This window comes from Ornithorhynchus anatinus, chromosome X2, assembly GCF_004115215.2.
Source record: "Ornithorhynchus anatinus isolate Pmale09 chromosome X2, mOrnAna1.pri.v4, whole genome shotgun sequence".
Taxonomy (NCBI): Eukaryota; Metazoa; Chordata; class Mammalia; order Monotremata; family Ornithorhynchidae; genus Ornithorhynchus; species Ornithorhynchus anatinus.
In genome coordinates this window covers 10488719-10513702 of record NC_041750.1, presented here as the reverse complement: position 1 = coordinate 10513702, position 24984 = coordinate 10488719, and the positions used below count along the sequence as shown (strand labels likewise).

Below are 24984 nucleotides of genomic sequence, written 5' to 3'. Positions count from 1 at the left end.
GCGCTCAGAACAGTGCTTGCCGCATAGCGGGCGCTTAAGAAATACCAACCAACGTGCTTCTCATCATCTCCCGACTCCGTTGTCCCGCTCCCAAGCGGTAGGCGCTCGATAAATCCCGTCAATTGACCGGAGGGGTGCGGAGGTCGTCGGGGGATGGGGGGGGCGGAGGGGACAGGGGACGGGGCTCGTCTGAGCTCAGGTAGGCCGGGCCCCTGGCCCTCGCCTCGCCCTCCTCTCCGGTTCCCAATCCCCGAAACAAAGGGAGTCCAATTTCCGCGGCACCGGATGGAGGAACCCGACCCCGGGCCCGGGTCGGGGCTGGCCGGCCGCCGAGGCTGCAGTGCGCCAGGGGGAGGAGCCCGGCGGGGGCCCCGGGGGATGGGATGGGGGTGAGTGCCCCCCCTTCCCCCCGCATGGCCGCTCCTCGGGATCTCGCCCCGGACATCATGAAGCAGATCTGCCTCTGCGCCGCCGCCTCCTTCGCGGTAGGAGCCAGTGCGGCCGGGCCCTCCCTTCTCCACGCTGGTCTGGACTCTTTCCCACCCCCCGTCCCCGCCCCCCCCGTCCCCGGCCAGGACCCCCCCCCCCGTCGCCCCCTCTTCCCTGAACTGGAACGATCTCCTCCTTTCCCCCCCGCACCCCTAGTTGCCAGCGGCGTGGGGGCGAGGAGGGCTTGCGGAGGAACGGAGGTTCGAGGTCTTGCGCAGAGGGGATGAGGGCTCAGAGACGATTGAGGGGGACACCCCCCCCCCACACCACCACCACCAGCGGCGGCTGTGAGATCCCTAGGAGCACCCCCCGACCTCCTCCAAGTCTCAGCTTTCCTATCATCTCCCTCCCCGGCCCCGGCCACCACCCTTCCCGTGCAGAGCCAGGACTGGGGAAAGAACGACGAGAAGCTGCTCCAGGCAGTGGAGAGCGATGACCCTGCCCGGGTCACGGCCTTGCTGGTTCGGAAGGGTCTGGTCCCCACCAAGCTGGACACGGATGGCAAGTCCGCGTAAGTGCCCCTCGCCGTTTTCCCAGCAGCCGGAAGACTCTACCAGCCCCCGGCCGGGACCCGGCGTCCTCCGGGCGGGGAGAGATGAAAAAAGGAAACGGGGAAGAGAAAGATGAGGGTAGATGCGTCCAAGTCCCCCTCCCCACCCCCGTCCACCCTCATGGGCCCTCTCCCGGTGCCCCAGGCCAAACGGGTCACCGGAGCTGCCGGAGCAGAGGAAAAGAGGTGACGCTCCTGCGGAGGCCCCGTGGCGGTCCTCTAAGGCCAGAGGTTCCCAGGCCCAGCTCGGCAGCTGGCCCTAGACCCTAGATGCGGGGCCCGGGCTAAAGGTGGCGGAACGGGGAGCCTGCGAAAGGAAATCCATCATTTTATCCAGGCGGGGGAGAAAAAAAATAACGTGTCCGTAAAATGTCCGATCTGTGGTCTGGGGAGGACGAATCCATTTAAGCGGCCTACTTTGGTAAAGACAACTGCCCGATCGTAATTATGTGATAAAATCCAATCGCCTGCCATCTCTTATTGCTTCCGCTGGATCCGTGCGCCTGCTCCAAGGTAAGAAGTGGGCTACCGTGTAACGAAACTACATTATACGTGTCCGAAGACTGAGATGTGACCCCAGAAACCGCTCTATGTTAATTGCAAGGCAAGTTTATTGTAACGTCAGGAGCCCCGATGCCAGGATCGGGTTCATTTGGTACCTTCCAAGCGCTTAGTACAGTGCTCTGCACACAGTAGGCGCTCAATAAATACTACTGAATGAATTTTGCTTTAAATGACTTGTGCACAGGAACCGAGCCACATTAGTCTTAACCGGGCCTTCTAGGGGACCCCTCCCCTCCCGGGGAACCGGACGCCGGAGAGCGGCTGCGGCCGTCGGCTCCTCGGCCAACTGCCCCCTCTGCCCCGTGTGACGAGGGCCCTCGGGGGTCCCGATCACGGGGAGGGACGGGGCCCCTCGGGGCTCAAGCCCCGGGCTGACCGGTGCCCTCCCGGAAGGGACCGCCGAGGAGTTGCGGAGGTCTCCTGCCAAGCGCCAGAATCTCTTCTCTCCTCTTAGGCGTTTCTCTTCTTCTTCCTCAAATCCTCCTCTTTCTTAATCCCACTTTGCAAGAAAGTCCCCCAGATATTTTACCGGTCTACCCTACCTAATAAGGCACGCGGGCGATAAAGTCAGCCAGCCCAGCAGTCCTGACCTTGCAGCTAGCGACAGTCTTTACTCACCCCCCGAAGGAGTGGGGAAATGGCCATCTGAAACGCTGTTTAATGTGGGCGCTGTCTCCCCGAGTGGGCGGCCAGGCGTCCCTCAAGGGATTTTGACTGGGGGCGGTGGCGGGGGGGCGCGTTTCTGCTGCAGGTTCCACTTGGCCGCAATGCGGGGAGCTGCAGCTTGCTTGGAAGCCATGCTGGCCCACGGAGCCAACGTCATGAGCACCGACGGCTCAGGTAGCCCACGACCCGGGAGTCCGGCCGGGGGGGGGGGGGGGGCGGGGCCCGAGCCAAGAGGCGAGAGAGCCCGAGAGCGACCGCTGACGGTCTGGGTGGGAGTTCTGGTGCCCGCTTTGCTGTGGTCCTGAAGCAGCGTGGAAAGGGCACAGGCCTGGGAGTCAGAGGACCTGGGTTCTAATCCTGGCTCTGCCACTCATCCGCTTTACGGCCTGGGGCAAGTCGCCTCACTTCTCTGTGTCTCCTTTCCCTCACCTGCAAAACGGGGATCCGATACCGGTTCTCCCTCTCACTTAGACCGTGAGCCCCACGTGGGACCCGACGGTCTCATCTCCACCCCAGTGCTCGGTACGGTGCTTGGCCTTATTATTAACGCTAGCGACGATAAACAGGCTACTTCGATGAGTCGTCGGTCAGTGGCAGATATCTACCGAGTGCTTACTCTGTGCAGAGCGCTGTCCTGAGTGCTTGGGAGAGTACGGTACAACGGAGAGGGTATAGCCGAACGCTGCCCACAGGAAGGTCTCAATGTAGAGCTTAGACCTGCGCATCAGACGGAAGCACCTTACCTTAAAGCACTCGATCAGCTTGGCCCTCCTCCCTCTCCTCGCCGGTCTCCTACTCGGGTCCGGCCCACGCACTTTACTCCCCTGGAGCCAGCTTGCTCACCGTGCCTCTATCTCACTGCCTCCCCTTTCCCACCTACTCCCTCCCCCTCCAAACGGGCCAGACCATCGCCTCTCCCCACCTTCCAAGCTTTATTAGACTGTAAGCCCGTCAAAGGGCAGGGACTGTCTCTATCTGTTGCCGACTTGTTCATTCCAAGCGCTTAGTGCGGTGCTCTGCACATAGTAAGCGCTCAATAAATACTATTGAATGAATGAATATTAAAGTCACATCTCCATCACGAGGCCTTTCCCCGATAAGCCCTCTTTTCCCTGCTTTCCCCTCCCTTCTGCGGGGCCTACGCACTTAGATCTGGGCCCTTTGGACCCTCGGTATTCACCCCCTCCCTCGGCCCCACAGCGCTTAGGTACATATCGGTAAACGATTAATTGGCGTTAACGCCTGTCTCCCCCTCTAGACTGTAAGCTCATCGTGGGCAGGGAACGTGACTAATAATAATGTTGGTATTTGTTAAGCGCTTACTATGTGCAGAGCACTGTTCTAAGCACTGGGGTAGATACAGGGTAATCAGTTTGTCCCACGTGAGGCTCACAGTCTTAATCCCCATTTTACAGATGAGGTAACTGAGGCACAGAGAAGTGAAGTGACTTGCCCACAGTCACACAGCTGACAAGCGGCAGAGCCTGGATTCGAACCCGTGACCTCTGACTCCCAAGCCCGGGCTCTTTCCAGACTACCGACTCCGTTCCGTTATAGTCTCCCAGCCATTTAGTACAGCGCTCTGCACCCGGGAAACTGTCAGTAAATACCACTGGGGGGTCGACAGAGGGGGAGACCGACATGAAAATTCATTTCAGATGAATATGTTACCTAAGTGCCGTGGGGCTGGGGGAGGGTGACTATCAGAGTGCTCAAAAGGGAGCAAACCCGACTGCAAAATCGACCCAGAGGCCGGGGCGGCTGAGACAGGGAAGTCGGGGGAGGTCTCTTGGAAGAAAGGTGATTTTAGGAGGGCTTCGAAGGTGGGGAGAGTACAGGTCCGTCAGATGTGAAGGGGGAGGGCGTTTCGGACACGAGACCGAGGCACGGCGAGCAGGTTGGTGTTGGAGGGGTGGAGTGTGCAGATTGGGTCAGGGTTGGAGACCTGCGGGGTAAGAGAGGAGGGGGAGGGCCGACGGAGGCCGTTTCTAAGCCTTCGATTCACCCACCTGTACGAACCGTCGCTAACCCGCTTCCTGGGGAAGAGGGCGGGGGAATAGGTGAGAAGGAGTGTGGGAAGCAGCGTGACAGTGAAAAGACCTCAAGGCCCTGGGTTCTAACGCTGGCTCCGCCACTTGTCTGCTGAGTGACCTCGGGAGAGTCATCGAACGTCTCTGTGCCTCAGTTACCTCATCTGTGAAATGGGGATTAAGCCTGTGAGCCCCATGTGGGCCCTGGATGGTGTCCAACCCGATTAGCTTGTATCAACCCCCGTGCTTAGAACAGTGCCTGGCACATAGTAAGGGCTTAACAGATGCTATTATTATTATTATTAATGATATCACTAAAAAAAACCCCAAAACCCGAGTGTGGCCTGCAAGGTTCGAGAGGGCTGGGAGCCTGCAGCTTCTCTGCGTTCTCTAAAGTTACTCTGGGGCGGGAAAGGATTAGCTCCTTTTCCGAACGGGTTTCAGCTAGAACCAGGGAGTCCCAAAGGCCTGGGGAGACCCTGACTCAATATTCTTCCTCTTTCAGGTTATAACGCCCTGCACTTAGCCGCTAAGTACGGGCACCCGCAGTGTTTGAAGCGGCTGCTTCAGGTAAACTCCGCCCGCCTCCCACCCCCGGCAGGGTGGGTCAGTCCGTTTCATTTCAGCCTTCTCCTCTCCCAGGCAGCCTGCGTGGTGGACACCGTGGACGGCAGCGGCTGGACGGCTCTCCATCACGCAGGTGGGCGGCAAGAGGCCGCCCGAAGCGGTCTTTAGTCCCAGGGGGTGGGATGTTTCCCCACTTCCTGGGCCGGGGTGAAATGGGAGAGAACCGCTGCCGACGGTAAGCCGGAACAGGCTAGAACTCAGTTAAAGAAGGCCCAGAAGGGGTGGTGGGGAGGAGGGAACCCACCGCGTCCTGTCTCTTTGGTCACCGGCAGCCGCAGCCCCGCCTCAGCTGTTTTACTCCTCCCTGAAGGCCCTGGGCCGCAGGCCTGACGCCTTCTCTGGAGGCTGACCGGTCACCCCCTCTCTTCTCCTCTCCCCGCTGGCCTCGAGGGCAGCGGCGGAGGAAGCGGGGGGCTGCCGACACTTGGGTTAGACCATTTTTTAACCTCCTTGAACACCGGGCAGACTCAACAGTGGGGCAGCTGGGATGGACAAGGATAACTCCACGAGCAACGGGGACACGGGTGTTTCAGATCCAAGGATCCTTCCAAACATTCTATTAGTCACTACGTTGACAAACGTAGTATTTTTGACCCACATCAGATGCCCCCACCAGCACGGGCAAATGGAGCGAAGACTCATGGATTCGAGTTCAAGCTCCTCTCATTTTCTTGTCCATCCCGGGGAAGAGGTGCCGCCGAGCAGCAGGGCGACCGAAAGACAGGGCAGTCGGAGGGAGGGGGAGGAATCAGAGGCTTGGACGATCCACGGATGGGACCGTAACGCAGGGGTGGGGCAGTGATCGAGTCGGTGTTTTTGTGTGTGTGAGGCGGGGGTGACGGTATGTCTCTCCGCAGCTGCCGGTGGCTGTCTCTCCTGCTCTGAAATGCTCTGCGCCTTCAAAGCTCATCTGAACCCCAGGGATCGGGTGAGCGTTCTCCTTTCCCCCCCGCCAAAGCGGGTGCTCCCATCCCTCCCCTCCTTCACTCTCTCGGGGCACTCTGGCGTCACCCAAACTTGCCCGAAGTCACACGGCCAACGAGCGGCGGAGCTGGGTTCTCATCCCGGCTCCGCCGCTTGTCAGACCCCGGACAAGTCACTTCACTTCTCTGAGCCTCAGTGACCTCATCTGTGAAATGGGGATGAAGACTGGGAGCCTCACGTGGGACAACCTCATTACCCTGCACCTACCCCGGCGCTTAGAACAGCGCTTTGCACATAGTAAGCGCTTAACGAATGCCATCGTTACTATTATCATTATTATTTGAACCCGATCGTCAGTCTACCGTATTGATTGAGCACTTACTGTGTGCACAGCGCTGTACTAAGCACCTGGGGGAGTATAATCTAACAAAAGAAGAAACACATTCCCTGCCCACAGTGAGCTTACGGTCTAAAGGGGAAGACAGACAGGAATATAAATAAATCAATTGCAGATGTGTTCGTAAGTGTTGTGGGCTGGGGGGGGGGGAGGAGTATGAATAAAGGGAGCAAGTCAGGGCGACGCAGAAGGGAGAGGGAGCAGAGAAAGGAGGGCTCAGTCAGGGAAGGCCTCCTGGGGGAGAGGGGCCTTCGTTAAGGCTTCGAAGACGGGGGAGAGTAATCGTCTGTCGGATATGAGGAGGGAGAGGGTTCCAGGCCGGAGGCAGGACGTGGGCGATAGAGGAGATCGAGGTGCGGCAAGAAGGTTGGCGTTAGAGGAGCGAAGGGCGCCAGCCGGGTTGTAGTAGGAGAGTAGCGAGGTGAGGTAGGAGGGGCCAAGGTGATTGAGGGCCTTCAAGTGGACGGTGATCATTCGGCCACCTGTCCCTGGTCCCCGCCTCCTGGTGACCAGCCATCAGAGTCCACGGACGGGGCGTGATGGTCGGAGGGGGTGGGTGCCCCTCTCCGTGTCCCGTCTCCCCGTCCGCGTCTCATTTCCTCCCTCCCCCCCGCCCCTCCAGTCAGGTGTGACACCCCTCATCCTGGCCGCCCAGATGAGCCATGCGGAACTGTGCCGCCTCCTGCTCCAGCACGGAGCGGCTGTGAATGACCAGGACCAGCAGGGCAGGTGAGTGATCGCTGCCACTGTCTTGCCTTGGGGAAGGCGCGCTGGGCAGGAGGGGCGGAGACAGCCTGGGAATGCTAACATTTTAACCAGAAGTAAGAACCAGAATTTTTCCAGATCACCAAAACATGATCCGGGAGCTCTTTTCCACTTGCCGGACGTCAGTCGCTCCAGTTGGCAAGTGCCCCTTTTCAAGGCCGGCCGTAACCTTCTTCCCCCGAATCCAGCCGCTGCCTATTGGAAAGTGAGCAGGGGGATCCTGCGGGATGTAGGAAGGACGTGGTCCTCCCCTGTCCCCCCAAAACAGTCCCACTCCCCACCTGAGGGCCTACGAGGGGAAGCCGGGCTCCCCGAGAGCTTCAGGAGCCGGGTCGGCTAGATCCCGGCGGCCGAGGCGGGAAGAGCTTCCGGATTGGATGGGGGGAACTCGGGAGAGTCCTCCGACGGGGCACGTCCAGCCTCGCTTGCCCTCTAGCTCAGGCAAGAGGAGCGGGGAGCTCCTCAGGCCCCCAGGAGATGACGGCCCAAAGGCCCGAGACGAGAGCTAGGAGCCTGTGGGCCCGTTCCCCGGCTCCTCCCGCCCCAGGGAGCCCGTCTTTCCCGCTGCAGAACAGCGTTGATGTTGGCCTGTGAGGGAGCCAGCACGGAGACGGTGGAGGTGCTCTTGCGGGGCGGGGCCCGGCCCAGCCTCACCGACACCCTAGGCCACAACGCCGCTCACTACGGAGCCCTCACAGGGGACGCCCTGGTCCTTCACTTATTACGGGATGCTGCCCGGCGCCAGTCCTTGGCCAGTGGTAGGTCAGATCACGAGGCCCGTCGGTGGCTGGGAAAACCAAGGAGCGGCAAGTGCCGGGGCCCTCCAGCCCCTGCTCTCTGGTGTCAGGCTCCGTCTCCCCACTCCGGATAGCGGGTTTCACTCCCCTCGCGCCACCCCACCTCCCGTTGGTCTCGCGGATCGCTCCCTCTCCCTAACCGCAGGGGGTGGAAGGGAGCGGGGAGGGAGGGAGGGCCGGAGGGACCGAGGCCTTGGCCAAAACGGAGACCCGAGCCTGCTGATCACCTTCTGTTCTTTCTCCTCCCTTTGCAGAAGAGGAGTCGGCTGAAATCTCTTCTCAGGTATTGCATTCGCCCCGTCCCCCTCCCGGCTGGGGCTCCCCGGAGCAGTGATCCCAGCCTCCTCTTCCATCTCCCCAAACCTCCTGCCGCCCCTCTCCTCTGCCCTTTTCCCATCGCGGAGCCGCGATGCCCACCCGCGACCGGAGTGTACGTACACGGGAGCTGGGGACCACCCCCCGGGCTCCACCCCCCCCCCCCCCCGCTTTTACTCCCTAACTTTCAGGAGCCTCAGAAGGCCCTCGGGAACTGAAGCTGGGGTCCGTCCGGTTCGGTCCCGACTAAGTACAGAGTCCAGAAGTCCCGGGTTTGACTTCCAAGTCTGCGCCTGGGACCCGCTCTGTGCCTCAGTTACCCTGTCTGGGCAACCGAAAGGGAGGTTGGGGTGGGGGAGATGAGGACTACTCTGACCCTCGCTTGCCCCCCTGCTTTGCCCGGTCGGTGGGGGAGGGGTCGGGTCAGAGGACTGGCTTCCACCGGCCTTCATCCCATCTCCCCGCAGACCTCTCTGACTAGCCAGCCGACTCCTAAGGAGAAGAGCACGGCCTCCAAGAAGAGGAAGGCTCCCTTGCCTCCTCCCTGCTTCTCTGTCCCGGTAGAAGAGGCTCTGGGTGTGGGGGGCCTGGAGAGGGGGGCGCGGACCTGCCCAAGTCCCCTCCGTCCCGGGAGGCCAGGGAGCGGGGAGGCTCCTTTGAGGCTGGGGGACGGGGCATTTGAGGACGGGGGAGCGAGGGGGAGATTGCAGGGTCTTTGGGAGTCGCGCGGTCTCCCAGAGCAGAGGGATCGTCAACCCCCGAGCGGAACTCAGCCGAAGCCCCTCGGGTGGCAAAACCTGGTCCCGGGCCCACGCGGGTGTGGGACGGCGTCCCGTTGGCGACCCCCGCCCCGGGTTTGGGCCAGGAGAGGGGCTCTCCGGGGGGGGGCTGGCCCTAAGCAGGTGCTTGGGGCCTCCCAGGAGGATAAGGAGGCCTACGAAGAGATCGTGAGGCTGCGGCAGGAGCGGGCCCAGCTCTTCCAGAAGATCCGGAGCCTGGAGCAGAAGCAGGACGAGCAGAAGCGAGAGGCAAGCTGAGGGGTCCCGGCCTAGGTGGGAGGTCAGAGAAGAAAAGGGATTGACCGACTGACTGACTGAGGTCTGGTCTGGGAGCCCAGCAAGGCAGCTCTGGCCCTACAGTGGGGCCCTGGAGGGTTGGGTGGCGAGGATCCCGCCGGAGCTGGACTCCCGGCGGCAGGAGGCCAAGATGGGTTGCAGGGTGGAGCACGGTGCGATCCTTTCCCTCTCTGCCCGTCTCCTTGCAGCCCCGGGACCCCGAAGACAGCTCCCTCCACGCCCTGGAGAAACAGGTGAATCTAGGAGTCCGCAGACCGAGAATCCAGTGCCCATAACCACCTCCTCCCTTCCTCCTCCCCGCCATGTCAACTGCTCCGATTGGCAAGTGCCCGTTTTCGAGGTTGGCCGTAACCTTCTTCCCCGAGATCCGGCTGCTGCCTATCGGAGAGTGGGGAGGGGGATCCTGCGGGACATCGGAAGGACCCGGCCCTCCCCCGGCCCCCCAGAACGGCCCCGGTCCCCACCTGAGGTCCCCCAGCCCCGCCGCCCGAGGGAGGTCGAAGCAAGCCGTCCTCGTTTCGTAGAAAGGACGATAGGAGAGCTTCTGGAGCCGCAGGGGGGTGAGACGGTGGGCGGGGGTCCCAGGGTCTGATCTCTGCTGGAGGGGGAAGGCAGAGGGGCCTTATGGTGCCCAGGAGTCTAGCGGGGCACAGTGCATCTTAGCTACATTTGGGCCTGTCGACTGCCACCTTGGTCCAGTCTGCTCCCCTCCAGAGCCGGGTCTTTGGGGGAAGTGTGGCTGGATGGACCCCGTGATGGGAGCCCCCGACCGAAAAAACCATCAACAACAGATCGAAGAACTGCAGAAGCAGCTGGTGGACAAGCAGGAGGAGAAGGAGAGCCTCAGCAAGGAGTTAGAGAGCCTCCAGAGCCGCTTATCCTTGCTGGAGGTATGAGCCTTGGTTTGGGGCTGGGGTGGCTGGGGGGGACGGGGGACGGCCAGTGGTCGTCGTCAGACGCTGGAAGGTGCGACTGAGAATGTGGAATTAACTTCTTTGGAGCGATTTAGAAAACGGGAGAACCTCTCACCCAGATGGAGCGGTGGGTCACGTGTGGGTGTGGTGCATTCCCGCCTAGAGGCAGAGGGAGGGAGGAGATGGCCTCTCAGCGTCCCTTCTGGGCCCAGCATCCTCTAGATTCCACGAGCCCTCTGAGGGGTTGACTTTCGATCCCGCTTACTGTAGAGCCAGGCCCATGGAGGCTGGCACCTGCATCTCAGGGGATCACTAGCTTCCCGTTTAGGCCCCAGGGAGATGAGGCAGGGCGGTGATTGGAGGGAAGAGCCTGCAGCTCTCATGTTCCCTGCCCGGCCTAGCTCCACGGAGCCCTGGAGTACGTGACCTTTTAAGGCCTGGCATAAGACCTCCCTCTGGAAATGGCCCATTTTAGTGGTGGGAGATAAGATCCCACACCAGCTCGAATTTCGAGATCTGGTTCAGCCCGACCCGTCCCGATACCCAGCTTCGGCGGCCGGGTCCGGCTGCGTTCCGAACTCATGGGAAAGGAGGGAAGAAATAGGAAGCTCCAGGACTCAGGTGTCGCGCGTGCACGGGGACAACCTCGCCGACGCCCTGCGGTCCAGCTGACGGGTGGGACGCCGCCGAGAATTGCCCTCTGCAGGTCTTGTGGGCTTTTAAGTATGAGCGAGGTCGCCACCCTGCACGTTTGGGTCCCGGATCCGGGAGGTCCCAGCCGCCGGCCGGGGGAGATCTGACGTGGCAGGGCCACCTGCTCGCCGCGCGATCTGAGCCGGTCGGTAGCAGGGTCGACGGTCTTCATTAAATGCTTCGGGGGCACAGAGCGCTCCAACTGGTCCGGAAGAATTCACTGGGGAGAATTAGAAGAGAATTATTCATTCATTCAATAGTATTTATTGAGCGCTTACTATGTGCAGAGCACTGTACTAAGCGCTTGGGATGAACAAGTCGGCAAACAGATAGAGACAGTCCCTGCCGTTTGACGGGCTTACGGTCTAATCGGGGGAGACGGACAAACGAGAACAATGGCAATAAATAGAGTCAAGGGGAAGAACATCTCGTAAAAACAATGGCAACTAAATAGAATCGAGGCGATGTACAATTCATTAACAAAATAAATAGGGTAACGAAAATATATACAGTTGAGCGGACGAGTACAGTGCTGTGGGGATGGGAAGGGAGAGGTGGAGGAGCGGAGGGAAAAGGGGAAAAAGAGGGTTAAGCTGCGGAGAGGTAAAGGGGGGATGGCAGAGGGGGTAGAGGGAGAAGAGGAGCTCAGTCTGGGAACGCCTCTCGGAGGAGGTGAGTTTTAAGTAGGGTTTTGAAGAGGGAAAGAGAATCAGTTTGGCGGAGGTGAGGAGGGAGGGCGTTCCAGGACCGCGGGAGGACGTGACCCAGGGGTCGACGGCGGGATAGACGAGACCGAGGGACGGTGAGGAGGTGGGCGGCAGAGGAGCGGAGCGTGCAGGGTGGGCGGTAGAAAGAGAGAAGGGAGGAGAGGTAGGAAGGGGCAAGGTGATGGAGAGCCTTGAAGCCTAGAGTGAGGAGTTTTTGTTTGGAGCGGAGGTTGATAGGCAACCACTAGAGTTGTTTAAGAAGGGGAGTGACATGCCCAGATCGTTTCTGCAGGAAAATGAGCCGGGCAGCGGAGTGAAGAATAGACCGGAGCGGGGCGAGAGAGGAGGAAGGGAGGTCAGAGAGAAGGCCGACACAGTAGTCTAGCCGGGATATAACGAGAGCCCGTAACAGTAAGGTAGCTGTTTGGGTGGAGAGGAAAGGGCGGATCTTGGCGATATTGTAGAGGTGAAACCGGCAGGTCTCGGTAACGGATAGGATGTGTGGGGTGAACGAGAGAGACGAGTCAAGGATGACACCGAGATTGCGGGCCTGAGAGACGGGAAGGATGGTCGTGCCATCCACGGTGATAGAGAAGTCTGGGAGAGGACCGGGTTTGGGAGGGAAGATGAGGAGCTCAGTCTTGCTCATGTTGAGTTTTAGGTGGCGGGCCGACATCCAGGTGGAGACGTCCCGGAGGCAGGAGGAGATGCGAGCCTGAAGGGAGGGGGAGAGGACAGGGGTGGAGATGTAGATCTGCGTGTCATCTGCATAGAGATGGTAGTCAAAGCCGTGAGAGCGAATGAGTTCACCGAGGGAGTGAGTGTAAATGGAGAACAGAAGAGGGCCAAGAACTGACCCTTGAGGAACTCCAACAGTCAAAGGATGGGAGGGGGAGGAGGCTCCAGCGAAGGAGACCGAGAATGACCGGCCAGAGAGGTAAGAGGAGAACCGGGAGAGGACAGAGTCCGTGAAGCCAAGGTGAGATAAGGTATGGAGGAGGAGGGGATGGTCGACAGTGTCAAAGGCAGCAGAGAGGTCAAGGAGGATTAGAATGGAGTAGGAGCCATTGGATTTGGCAAGAAGGAGGTCATGGGTGACCCTAGAGAGAGCAGTCTCGGTAGAGTGGAGGGGACGGAAGCCTGATTGGAGGGGGTCTAGGAGAGAATGGGAGTTAAGGAATTCTAAGCATCGATTGTAGACGACTCGTTCTAGGATTTTGGAAAGGAAGGGTAGTAGGGAGATAGGGCGATAACTGGAGGGGGAAGTGGGGTCAAGAGCGGGTTTTTTTAGGATGGGGGAGACGTGGGCATGTTTGAAGGCAGAGGGGAAGGAGCCCTTGGAGATTGAGTGGTTAAAAATAGAAGTTGAGGAAGGTAGGAGGGCAGGGGCGATGGTTTTGATAAGGTGAGAGGGAATGGGGTCCGAGGCGCAGGTGGAGGGGGTGGCACTTGCGAGGAGGGAGGACATCTCCTCTGAGGATACTGCAGGGAAGGATGGGAAAGTAGGGGAGGGGGTTGGTGGGGGGGAGGGGAGAGGCAGAGGGGTGACTTTGGGGAGCTCAGACCTGATCGTGTTGATTTTCGTGAGGAAATAGGTGGCCAGATCATTGGGGGTGAGAGATGGGGGAGGGGGAGGAACAGGGGGCCTAAGGAGAGAGTTAAAGGTCCGGAACAATCGGCGGGGGTGACGGGCATGGGTGTCGATGAGGGAGGAGAAGAAGCTTTGCCTGGCGGAGGAGAGGGCAGAGTTAAGGCAGGAAAGGATAAATTTGAAGTGTGTGAGGTCGGCTTGGTGCTTGGACTTTCGCCAGCAGCGCTCGGCAGCTCGAGCATAGGAGCATAGGAGGCGGACGGAGGAGGTGATCCGGGGCTGTGGGTTAGTGGAGCGAGAGCGGCGGAGGGAAAGGGGGGGCGAGAGAGTCGAGATGAGTAGAGAGGGTGGAGTTGAGAGTGGAGACCTGATCATCGAGAGTGGGAAGAGAGGACAGGGCGGCAAGGTGAGGAGAGATGCTAATGGAAAGACGGATGGGATCGAGAGAGCGGAGGTCTCTGTGGGGCAGTAGCGAAGATTTGCAGGGGGAGGGAGTGTGAGAGATGAGGCAGGTGAGAAGGTTATGGTCAGAGAGAGGGATTTCAGAGTCGGTGAGGGAGGAGATAGTGCAGCGGTAGGAGATGACGAGATCGAGGGTGTGACCGAGTCGGTGAGTGGGCGCGGTACGGTGGAGGAGGAGGTCGGCAGAGTCGAGGAGGGATAGCAGGCGGGCGGCAGAGGAGTCGTCGGGTACATCCATATGGATGTTGAAGTCTCCAAGGATCAGAGTGGGCAGAGAGAAGGAGAGAAGGAAGGTGAGAAAGGGGTCAAGGTGGTTGAAGAAGTCGGAGGTGGGACCGGGAGGGCGGTAGATGACGGCGACAAGTAACTGGAGGGGGTGGTAGAGGCGAATGATATGGGCTTCGAAGGAGGGGAAGGAGAGGGAGGGGGGAGGAGGGATAGTGCGGAAGCGGCAACGGGGCGAGAGGAGGAAGCCGACACCTCCTCCCTTACCGGCGAGTCTGGGGGAGTGGGAGAAGGAGAGGCCTCCGCTGGAGAGAGCGGCGGCGGAGACCGTGTCTTCGGGAGAGAGCCACGTTTCCGAAAGGGCGAGGAGGAGGAGAGAGCGAGAGAGGAAAAGGTCACGGATGAAAGGTAGCTTACCTGTAATAGAGCGGGGGTTCCAGAGGCCACACTTGAAAGTAGCTGTGGGTGCAAGGGGGGAGGAGGGGAAGGGCGGGGGGAGGGGAGGGTTTGGATGGGAAGGAGGTGGCGGGGCCCTGGACGGGGAGAGGGGGATGAGGGGTAGCGGTGGGACAAGAGGACTGGGATGGGGCGTGGGTGGGGAAGAGAGAAGGGGGGAGGGGGTGAAGAGGGGGTTTGGTGGGGGGAAGAGTAGGGGGAGGGGGAAGAGGGGTAGCTCTGGTAAAGTGGGGTTCTAGGACGGGAGAGGGGAGGGGGGGAGGAGACAGAGGAGAGAACGGGAAAGAGCTGAGCAAGAGAGGGGAAGGGGAAGGGGAGGATAGGAAGGGGCGGGGGGGCGGGGAGGAGGGACATGGCGAGGCCAGAGAGGTGGGTGGCAGCACTGACAACAATAAACAGTAATAAACGAAATCGGTAATATAGCAACATGATACAGTATGATACAATATAGTCGTGTTAATAAAAGGGGGCGATGACCAGGGTCGGGGGTAGACTCGATTAAGGGGCGACCTGATCAGATTCAAAGTCTGACGACAATAAACAATAACAAGCGAGATCGCTAATATAGCAACATGCTACAGTAAGGCACACTACAATAGTGTTAATAAGCAGGCGATGACCAGGGTCGGGGGACAAGCCGACCCTACCCGATCAGACTCAAAGTCAAGCGGCCAGCGGCCGAGAGAGTCCCAGAGCTCATGACCAAATAACCCTGTGGCGGCGGGGGGGCCCTGAGGTTGTCCGGGGTGGGTGGCGGCCGTAGGCGGCGGCTAAGGTAAGGTAACATGGTGAGAACAAGGACGTCGTCGCCCGGGGCGGGGGCGGGAGAGATGAATCACCTCAAGAGGGAAGAGGGAGTGAGGCCTTCCCAAAATGGCCGCCTCAGGCAGAGTGGGGGCTTCCCAAAATGGCCGCCTCGGGCGGAGTGGGGGAGCGGTTGGGGAGCACAATGTCCCCGGGCCCGAGCAGGGGGACACAATGTCCCCCGAGGACACAATGTCCTTGGGGCCGAGAAGGGGAGCACAATGTCCCCAGGATCGAGAAGGGGAGCGCAATGTCCCTGGGCCCGAGCGGGGGGCGGGTGGACTGGAAGCTGGTGGCTGGGGGTCTGTGGGGGCGAAGATCCTGAAGGTGTGGGTCATATTTCCATCAATCGGTCGTATTTACTGAGCGGGGGAGAGTCCCCCGCCCACAAGGAGCTTACGGTCTAGAGAGGGAGACAGACGTTAATATAAATAAAGTACGGATGCCCACGGAAGCGCCTTGGGGCCGAGGGAGGGGTGAATGAAGGGTATGAGTCCAAGTGCAGGGACAGCGCTTGGAGAAGCGGGAATGAGGGCTTAGTCGGGGAAGGCCTCTTGGAGGAGATGTGCCTTCGATAAGGCTCCGAAGGTGGAGAGTGCGATCATCTGGCGGATGTGAAGAGGGAGGGTGGCTCGGGACAGAGGCGGGAGCAATATTTGGGCCGGTGGAGGGCTTCGGTGGGCGGGAAGAGTGGGGTTGCTGCAGCCACCTGCCCTGGTTGCATTCTAAAATACTCCGGCATCAAAGGTCGTATAATCGTAATAACGGTAACGGCGGTGTTTTTAAGCGGCGGGGCTCAGTGGAAAGAGCACGGGCCGGGGAGTCGCAGCTCATGGGTTCAAATCCCGGCTCCCTCACGTGTCAGCTGTGTGACTTTGGGCAAGTCACTTCACTTCTCTGGGCCTCATTTGCCTCATCTGTGAAATGGTGATGAAGACTGGGAGCCCCACGTGGGACAACCTGATCACCTTGTGTCCTCCCCAGCGCGTAGAACGGTGCTTCGCACCTAGTAAGCGCTTAACAAATGCCAACATTGTTATTATTATTATTATTATTATTATTATTAAGCGCTTAGTATGTGCCAAGCACTGTAATAAGCAGTGGGGCAGATACAAGATTATCAGGTCCCACATAGGGCTCACAGCGAGAAGCAGCACGGCCTAGCGGGTGGAGCGCGGGCCGGGGAGTCAGGAGGACCTGGGTTCTGATCCTGGCTCCACTCGACTGCTGTGGGACCTTGGGCAAGTTGCTTTACTTCTCTGGGCCTCAGTTTCCTCACCTGTAAAATGGGGATTAAGGCCGTGAGCCCCATGTGGGACACTGACTGTCCAACCTGATTAGCCCGTGTCTACCCCAGCGCTTAGTCTGGTGCCTGGCACATAGTCAGTGCTTAACAAATATCATTTTGAAAAGAAGAAGTAGGAGAGAGAAGCGGTACTGAATCCCCATTCTGCAGATGAGGGAACTGAGGCGCAGAGGCTTGCCCAAAGTCACCCAGCAGAAAAGTGACAGAGCTGGGATTAGAACCCAGGTCCTCCGGCTCCCAGACTCACGCTCTTTCCGTTAGGCCACGTTGCTTGAAGAAAATGGGGAGAGAAAATTCCCAACTACTTGAGACTGGCAACGGATGTGACTCCCTGAGGGGCAGAAAAGGGAGTGGGAACAAAGCTTTGGACGTTGGGGTCTCTGACACCCGGGGGTGGGGTGGGGATTGGGTAGACGGAAAGGGGAGGGGGAGGAGGGCTTGGAAAAGGAGGGAGGGGAAGAATGCTCTGGGTTCAGGTCTGTCTGTCTCCCTGCCAGAATGAGAAGGAGAACACCAGCTATGATGTGGACACCCTGCAGGACGAGGAAGGGGAGCTGCCGGACTTTCCAGGTGAGGACCCGGGGCAGGGCGTCCAAGTAAAGGGTTAGCGGGACTCTGGGGAGGAGTAGACAGGACTCCGCTGTCCTTCCCCGGCTTCCCTAGCTGCAGCCCGTCCCACTCAGTCAACCGATCAGTCGATTCTATCTACTGAGCGCTTCCTGGGTACAGAGCGCTGTACTAAGAGCTACGGAGAGGACAGTGCAACAGAGTTGGTTAGACACGTTCCCTGCCCACGACGAGCTCGCAGGCCAGAGGGGGAGGCAGGCTTTAAATTACCGACGTGTACGCGAGTGCTGTGGGGCGGAGGGTGCGGTGAGTAAAGGGAGCCAGGCCCGGTGCCGGGGAGAGGGAGTAGAAAATGAGGCCTCGGTTGGGGAAGGCCTCTCGGGAGAGATGTGCTTTTAGGAGGGCTTTAGTAATGTTGGTATTTGTTAAGCGCTTACTATGAGCAGAGCACTGTTCTAAGCGCTGGGGTAGATACAGGGTCATCAGTTGTCCCACGTGGGGCTCACAGTCTTCATCCCCATTTTACAGATGAGGTAACTGAGGCCCAGAGAAGTCCAGTGACTCGCCCACAGTCACACAGCTGACAAGTGGCAGAGCCGGGATTCGAACCCCTGACCTCTGACTCCCAAGCCCGGGCTCTTTCCACTGAGCCACGCTCCCCCCTCCTTCGTATCAATCGGTCATATTTACTGAGCACCTACTGTGTGCAGAGCACTGTTATTAAGCACTTGGGAGAGAACAAACATAAGACAGTTGGTAGAGCTGTTCCCTGTCCACACCGAGCTTACATTCTAGTAGTCCCCAGCATAGCCTTCGTATCAGACAATCGCTCTCCCCATCTTCAAAGGCTTATTAAAATCACATCTCCGCCAGGCGGTCTTTCCCAAGCAAGCCCCCCTTTTCCCTGCTCCCCTCCCTTCCGTGTCACACGCGCGTCGGAGTGGCGCCCTTTATTCACCCCACTCCCAGCCCCGCGGCACTCAGACATGAATGTAAATAAATTACGGATACCTACTTGTTTCCCTTTCTAGACCCTGAGCTTGTTGTGGGCGGGGGGGGGGGGGGGGGGGGGCGCGTCTACCAACTCTGTTGTACCCAACTCTCCCAGGGGCTTATACAGTGCTCTGTGTGCAGTAAGTGCTCAAGAAATACCATCGATCGATCGACCGATTGATTGATCTGAAGGCGGGGAGACCCCTTGCCTAGCTACTGCTCCCGAGCCAGCGTTACGATGAGCCTGTTATGCACCCTGAGGCGGGAGTTTAAAGTGCCAGGCCTTACGCGTCGCAGAATAAATCACGTCACAACTCACGCAAGACGTGGCGTGAAGGAGTCGTGTGGCGCATCGTGCGATGTCGTCAAATGGCACCGTTTCACCATGTGGCGAGACAGCGATCTCTTGACTCTGGCCCCTCCCTGCCCCCCGACCCTACTCCTGCCCCTTGCCCCGTCACTCCCAGGCCTGCCTCGCCCATCTCCTCTGCCCCTTCCCTGCGGCAGCCCACTGCTCTCCGCTTCTTCCCTCCTTTCCCCGGGGTCCCGTGGGCTCTCGGGGCCGACCGCCCTGGGCGGATAACGCCAACCTTGGGCCTCCGGGCGGTCTTCCCCGAGCACGGAGAGCGACCCCGCTCTCTCCCAGGCCTCGGCGTCCCCAGCCCGACCCAGGTAAGGCTGCCAGCCAGCTGCCCCTCTAACCCCTGCCCCACGGCTCCGAGTGGCTCACTTGCCGCTTCCTCTCAGCGGGCGGCTCCGCCGCCTCTGAGCCAGCTGGAAACCGGGTTTTCTGGGCCCCGATCCCACCCTGTGGACCCCAGGGATTCCAACTTCAGGTCCCCCAGCGGCCTTCCTCAGGGCAGGGACCCCGGACCCTCATCTTCCCCGGAGCGGCCAAACTCGAGCTCCCGCCTCAGGCCGCCCGCCGGCCCAGCCCTGGAGGAAGAGAAGCCGGAGGCCCCCCGGAATCGAACGGCTCCCTCCACTCCTGGGTTCTGAGGAGGCCGCGGAGGAAGGGGAACGGAGGGAGGATGGGAAGGAAGAGCTCCGCGGAGTTTAAATCAATTATAAAAGAAAGCTGGTCCTTTTAAGAAGGCTCCTTTATTTCTGAAGGTGGGCGAGGAAAGGGGCCATGTAAAACTAAAACTAAAAATGGCTGCCACGCACGTGCAGAGAGTGGCAGGGAAACTGCCGTGACTCTCCATGTGTGCGGTGGTCACGTCGAGCAGGAGATAGAGCCGCCACCTCGAACGTCCCGAGGGGCCGCCATCGTGGGAGGGTCAGGAGGCGTGACGCCACCCCTGCCGTGCGCCACCCTTCTGGAGTCGGCCAGTCGGAGTTTGCCACCTCTCCGTGGGCCCTGGGGAAATCTCACTGGAGGGGAGCGGTTGGCACGTTAGACAGCGGGTGATGCTATCTCCCCTACTAGGTGTCGAGCTGCCCCTGTCCAAGAAGAGTCTGAGCCCCTCCGTCCAGGAGCTGCTGGTCTCCCTGCAGGGCCGGGTGGCCTCTCTGACCCAGCAGAACAAGGAACTGTTGGAGAAAATCCAGGTGCTGCCCCCGCCCCACAGCGGGGGCCGTCCTTTAGCTGTGGGAGTTACCCTAGCCTCGTCCCCTCCTCCATCCTTAGGTCAGAGCTCCGGGTTCCTTCCCTAACTCTGGACTCCGCCGCTTCCCATTATTACGGTATTTGTTATGCGCTTACTGTGAGTCGAGGACCGTTGGGCGCGCTGGCCTCAGGCAGATGACCCCCGACCTCGAACAGATGAATCCAGGATCTCGCCCGCTCTCGGGGAGGAGGGAGAGTCCCGATGAGCGCTGCGGTCTCAGGCGGTCCTCCTCGCCCCCGCCCGGCCCCCCGGATCCCTACCTCACTCTCCTCGAATTCCTACCTCCCCTCCTAGGTCCTGGAGAATTACGAGAAAGACGACACAGACGTGGACCCGTCCGCCGACTTCATCCCCGTAATCCTCTATGACTCTCTCCGGGCCGAGTTTGAACAGCTCCGGGAGCGGCACGCGGAGGCCCGGCAAGCCTTGGAGCGGCAAGCCTTGGAGCGGCGGGGTGCCGGGCCAGCAGGGCCGGGGGAGCCGGGGGCGGGGCCCGCTCTCCGTCCCGGGCCCGCTGAGGTCTCGGAGCGGCCCCGGATGGACTCGGAGTCCCAGATCCAGGGCCCGGAGAACCTCCTGAGGCAGCGAGAGCGCGAGTCGGCGGCCGAGCTGGAGACGGCCCGGGCCCGGTGTGAGGCGGCAGAGGCGGAGGCCGAGAGCCTGCGCAAGCTAGTGCGGGAGGCCGCGGGGGCGCCCGGGGCTGACATCCAAGAGCTGGGAGCTGCTCTGGAACGGGCCCGGGAAGACCTCCGGCTCCGGGACCTCCGCCTGCAGGAACTGGAGGTGCAAGGGGAGGGGGCCGCGGCCCTGCGGGCCTCGCTGGAGGCGGCCTCCGCCGAGAGGGACCGGCTGCAGGTGGCCGCCGAGGCGGCCCGGGGAGAGCGGCGGAGGCTGGAGGAGGAGGCCCGGGGCCTGCGGGAGCAGCTGGGGCGGCAGGACGGCGAGCGGCAGGTGGCTCAGGCCCAGCTCCGGAAGCTGGAGGCAGAGGCCCGGCAGCGGCAGGAGGAGGCGGATGCCCTGAGGAAGCAGCTGGCCTCAGCTTACGTCCCCCAGCGGGACCACCAGCAGGCCGTGGAGGCGCTGGGGCGGGCCCGGGACGCAGCAGAGAGCAGGGCCCGGGAGATGGAGGAGCGGTGCGAGGAGGCCCGGCGGGGCCTCGCTCAGTTGAGGGAGGCCTCCGAGGCCTACCGGCGGGCGTCTGTGCCCGCGGCCGAGCACTCCCGGGCCACGAGCGCCCTGGAGGATGAAGGCCGGGAGCTGAGAGCCCGGGTGCGGGAGCTGGAGCAGGAGCTGGTGGTCAAGGGCAAAGAGGCGGCCCGTCTGCAGGTGGAACTTGCCCGAGAGCGGGAGGGCAGCGTGGCCAAGACGGAGCACGAGCGGGTGACGGCCGCCCTGCGGGCGCAGGTGGACGCCCTGACCGCGAGGCTGGAGGAGCTGGGCCGGCGGCACGAGAAGACCAGTGCCGAAGTCTTCCAGGTGCAGCGGGAGGCCCTCTTCATGAAGAGCGAGCGCCACGCCGCCGAGGCCCAGCTGGCCACCGCCCAGCAACAGCTGCGGGGCCTGAGGGCCGAGGCCGAGCACGGGCGCCAGATGCAGAGCCGGGCCCAGGAGGCGCTGGAGCGGACCAAGGAGAAGGACCGGAAGGTGGGGAGCCAGCAGACAGGGACCGGGCCACGGGAAGCGGGGAGGGGAAGAGGGGCAATCCAGAGATGCGGGGGACGGGCACGGGAAGTCCCAGCGGCTGACCCAACGGGAGGCCTGGGGGAGCGGCCTTTTGAGAACAGCGTCTTGACCCAGATCGGGTCCTGATCGGTCACGATGACCGTTGGTGACCAGCAAATTATCCTCTTTCGGGAAGTGTGGAGACAGGAATAGAAAATTACCAAAACTCTGCCTGGGATTACTCCGGGCGAGCTCAGGCCGAGGGGCTCATTCCCCGCCACCCATTAACGGGGGATTTGTTAAGCGCATACTCTGGGCCAGGCACCGTACTAAGCGTCGGGATAGACACAAGATAGAGAAACAGCGTGGCCTAGCGAAAAGAGCAAGGACCTGGGAGTCAGAGGTTCTAATGCTGGCTCCGCCACTCGTCGGCCGGGTGACCCTGGGTAAGTCACTTCACCTTTCTGTGCCTCGGTTATCTCATCTGTACAATGGGGATTAAGACTGTGAGGCCCGTGCGGACAGGGACTGCGTCCAACCTGATTATCTCGTATCTACCTCAATACGGTGCCTGGTGCGTAGCGAGCGCTTAACAAATACCATTTAAAAAAAAAAAATCAGGCCAGACGGTCCCTGCCCCACACGGGGCTCACCGTCTGGAGGGGCGCGAAGAACAGGCGTCGATTCCCCATTTTTCAGGTGAGGAAATTGAGACGTGGGGAAGTGACGGGCAGGCGGCAGAGCGGGCATTAGAACGCGCATCCTCTAATTCCCAGGCCTGGCCTCGTTCCCCTGGGCCCCGCTGGGGGAAGCTAGCAAAATTAGGGCACACTGCCAAAATGAGATTTCCCCAAAGCCAGCGTGGTTTTTCTCCCCGTAGCGTCCTTTAGAAACAAGAAATCAAGCCCACCGGCTTTTACGTGACCGGTTGGAGCCCTCCTTCCTACCCCAACAGATGCACCCTTGGCTTGAGATGCCTCCCGACGAGGGGAGCGGCACCCTCTCCTAGGAGAACGTTTCTTTTTCGGTGGGAATTACGCTTGATGCCCTGACCGGTCCTGCTTGAACAGCAACCTGGCCCCTCTGACCGTTCTGTCCAGCTCTAACAAGGGGAGAAATCACGTAGGGGCTGAGGCCGGGACGGAAAGGAAGGAGGATGAGAGCGGAGTGCGTGGATCGGAAATGCCGGGGACCCAGTCAAGGCTGGTCCTGGGCCAGGCCTTCCGCTCCCTAGGGCGGTAGCCAGTTCGGGCTTCGCACGCAGCTGGGTCCCGACCTGTTCGGCCCTAGCCGATTTAGAAGCCCCCGCCGTCCCAGAGTGACCGGTTCCCCCGCTCCTCCCTTTCGACGGTAAGCTCCCTGAGGGCAGGGATCGCGTTTACCGACCCCGTCGTACCGGACTCCCCCCGCGCGCCCAATACGGTAAGGGCTCGAGAAATCCCACTGACGGGTTCTCTGCAGATCACAGAGCTGTCCAAAGAGGTTTTCGATCTCAAGGAGTCTCTGAAGAGTCAGCCCCCGGCGCCCTCCCCGGAGCTGGGGGCTCTGCAGAGCCAGGTGAAGTCACTGAAGCAACAGCTAGCGGTGAGTCTCCCCGTTTGCTGGGCAACGGACGGGGCCGGGGCCGGGGCCGGGGCGGGGGGGAGACATCCGTAGAAGACGGGGCTGGGGGAGAGAGACGGTTCACGGGGTCCCCCGTAGCCCCACCTGCCTCCCGACTCCCCCCATCTTCCGCCCACAGGAGGCGGAGAGCTGTCACGGCACAGTGGTGGCCCTGTACCGCAGTCATCTGCTCTACGCCATCCAGGTCAGCGGGAGACGGGTCGGGGAGAGGGTGGTCAAGAGACCGGGAGGTGGAGTGTCCCCGAGGAGGGGGCCCAGGGCAGGAGACTGTAGGCTAGGGACATGGAAAGCGAAAGAGGCCTGGCGGGGGGTGGCGGGGGTTTGCATATGAGTGTGTGAGAGTCCACGTGTGTGTTTGTGTGTGTCAGGGCCGGAAAGAGGTATCGGTATCGGTGGAGAGTCAGGGGAGGAAGCTTAGCGGGTCACAGATTGGAAAATGCCCCCAGTAAATCCAAGTTTCTGTTTGACTGGTCCCCTGAGGGCGAGGGAGTCATTATCAGCCTCCCAACTCTCCGATAATGATAATGAGGATGATGACGATGGTAAGCGTGGTGTTTGTTAAGCCCCTACTATGTGGCAAGTGCTGTATTAAGTGCTGGGTTAGGTACAAAATCATCAGGTTGGACACAGTCCCTGTCCCACGTGGGGCTCACAGTCTAAGTAGGAGAAAGGACCAGTGATGCTGCTTCCTCCCCCTCCCTCCCTTCTCCTCTCTCTCTCCCACCTTCCCTCCTTCTCCCTCTCCATCTCTCTTTCCCTCCCACCTTCCCCCACCCTCTTTCCTTCCCACCTTCCCTCCCTCACTCTCTCCCTCCCTCCCTCCCCACACTCTCTCTCCCTCTCTCCCTCCCGCTTTTCAGGGTCAGATGGATGAAGATGTACAGAAGATCCTGAACCAGATCCTGCAGATGCAACAACTCCAGGCTCAGGGCCATTGAGGGTGGGCGGGTGGGGGGGGCCCCGGACCCTCTGGGTACTTGCCCCGTGACTTTCATGGGTGTCAGCCCCATCACACTCACACATACCCCGCCCCCCCCCCCCCGGCATCCAACCTGCAGCTCCTCTCACTTGGCCCTATCACCACCCCCTTAGCCCAGTTGGTACCAAGACAAAAGCCACGGTCTCGCCCTTGGCCTGCCTGAGGCCAGGGCTGAAGAATGACGCCGAGGCCTCCGAGTCCCAAAGAGCAGCCCCGGGCCCAGCAAAGCCTCTTCGGCCCGAAGGCAAAGGCAGCCGGTGGAACATCCTGGATTCTGTGACAGTCTTCCCCTCCCCGCCACAGATCCGTTTTCTTCTCCCTCGATCCTGAACACAGCCACAGGAAAAAAATAAAGTATTTATATTCACAGAACTGCCCGGTAGGGAGTCTGTTGGAGAAAAACGGGGAGGGGGGGGGATCGGAACTGAGCTCACCAGATGAGCTCTTCACCTCCACGTACTCCACCAGGGTGCCTCTCCCCCCCACCACCCCCAACACACAAGCTGTGCTTCCCCAACTCTCTCTGTTCCACCCTACCCTATCCCCTTTTCTTCCTGTTTCAGCTTCTACTTTTTTCCTCCCCGTCCTCTCTCCTCAATCAATAAATCAGTGGCGTTTATTGAGCGCTTACTGTGTGCAGAGCACTGTACTGAGTGCTCGGGAGGGGCTAATATGACAGTCGGTCGACATATTCCCAGCCCACAGGGAGCCTACGGTCCAGAGGGACTTAATCACACTGGCAAAGCCCCAAAGGTTTCTGGCTTCTCACTTGAGGAAGTGAGTTGGGAGGAGAGTGAGGTTTTCTGTGCGTGGTTTTCTGCCCCAAGGCAGCAGAAAAGGCCATTTCAGCAGCAAGACCCTCAAGGTGTGGTGAGTTAGAGCTTCTCTCCCTTCTGCCCTTCCTCTCCTTTCTGGGACTCACCTGCCAGATTCCCACTTCCCTTTTCTTGGGGAAGCCACGCTTCTTGGGCCCAGTGCTGACTTCCCTATTTAAATCCCACTCTGATTGCGACTCTCTCTGGCGGTTGAATGGGAACCGAGGTGAAAGAAGCGAGTGGAACGTCAGCCCAGGTAAGGGGAAAGAGTCTTCTCAGCTCTAAGCCGCTCCTACAGCTGGGCCCAGCGGCCACCTACCCGTCGATCAACCGGTGATGTTTATCGAGCCCTTAACGTGTGCAAGAGCACCGTACTG

General features: G+C 60.4%; 1 protein-coding gene across 3 annotated transcripts; it reads left to right on the top strand.

Moving 5' to 3' along the window:
• Positions 1-414: 414 nt before the first annotated feature.
• Positions 415-23758, top strand: ANKRD24 (ankyrin repeat domain 24). 3 transcript variants are annotated; one of them, XM_029052500.2, is made up of 19 exons: positions 415-485; positions 870-1000; positions 2355-2443; positions 4805-4869; positions 4942-4999; positions 5784-5854; positions 6870-6976; positions 7583-7770; positions 8064-8092; positions 8592-8684; positions 9045-9152; positions 9389-9433; positions 9992-10090; positions 16856-16928; positions 19348-19469; positions 19823-21172; positions 22652-22774; positions 22932-22997; positions 23674-23758. In XM_029052500.2, exons 1-19 carry the CDS (start codon positions 447-449, stop codon positions 23749-23751), a joined length of 2934 nt encoding a protein of 977 aa, XP_028908333.1. In that variant the 5' UTR covers positions 415-446; the 3' UTR covers positions 23752-23758. The 3 variants fall into 3 exon arrangements, with proteins under 3 accessions (XP_028908333.1, XP_039766519.1, XP_039766520.1); XM_039910585.1 differs by having other exon boundaries at positions 4805-4999; XM_039910586.1 differs by lacking the exons at positions 415-485; positions 870-1000 and adding an exon at positions 1008-1552 and having other exon boundaries at positions 4805-4999.
• The last annotated feature ends 1226 nt before the right edge of the window (positions 23759-24984 follow it).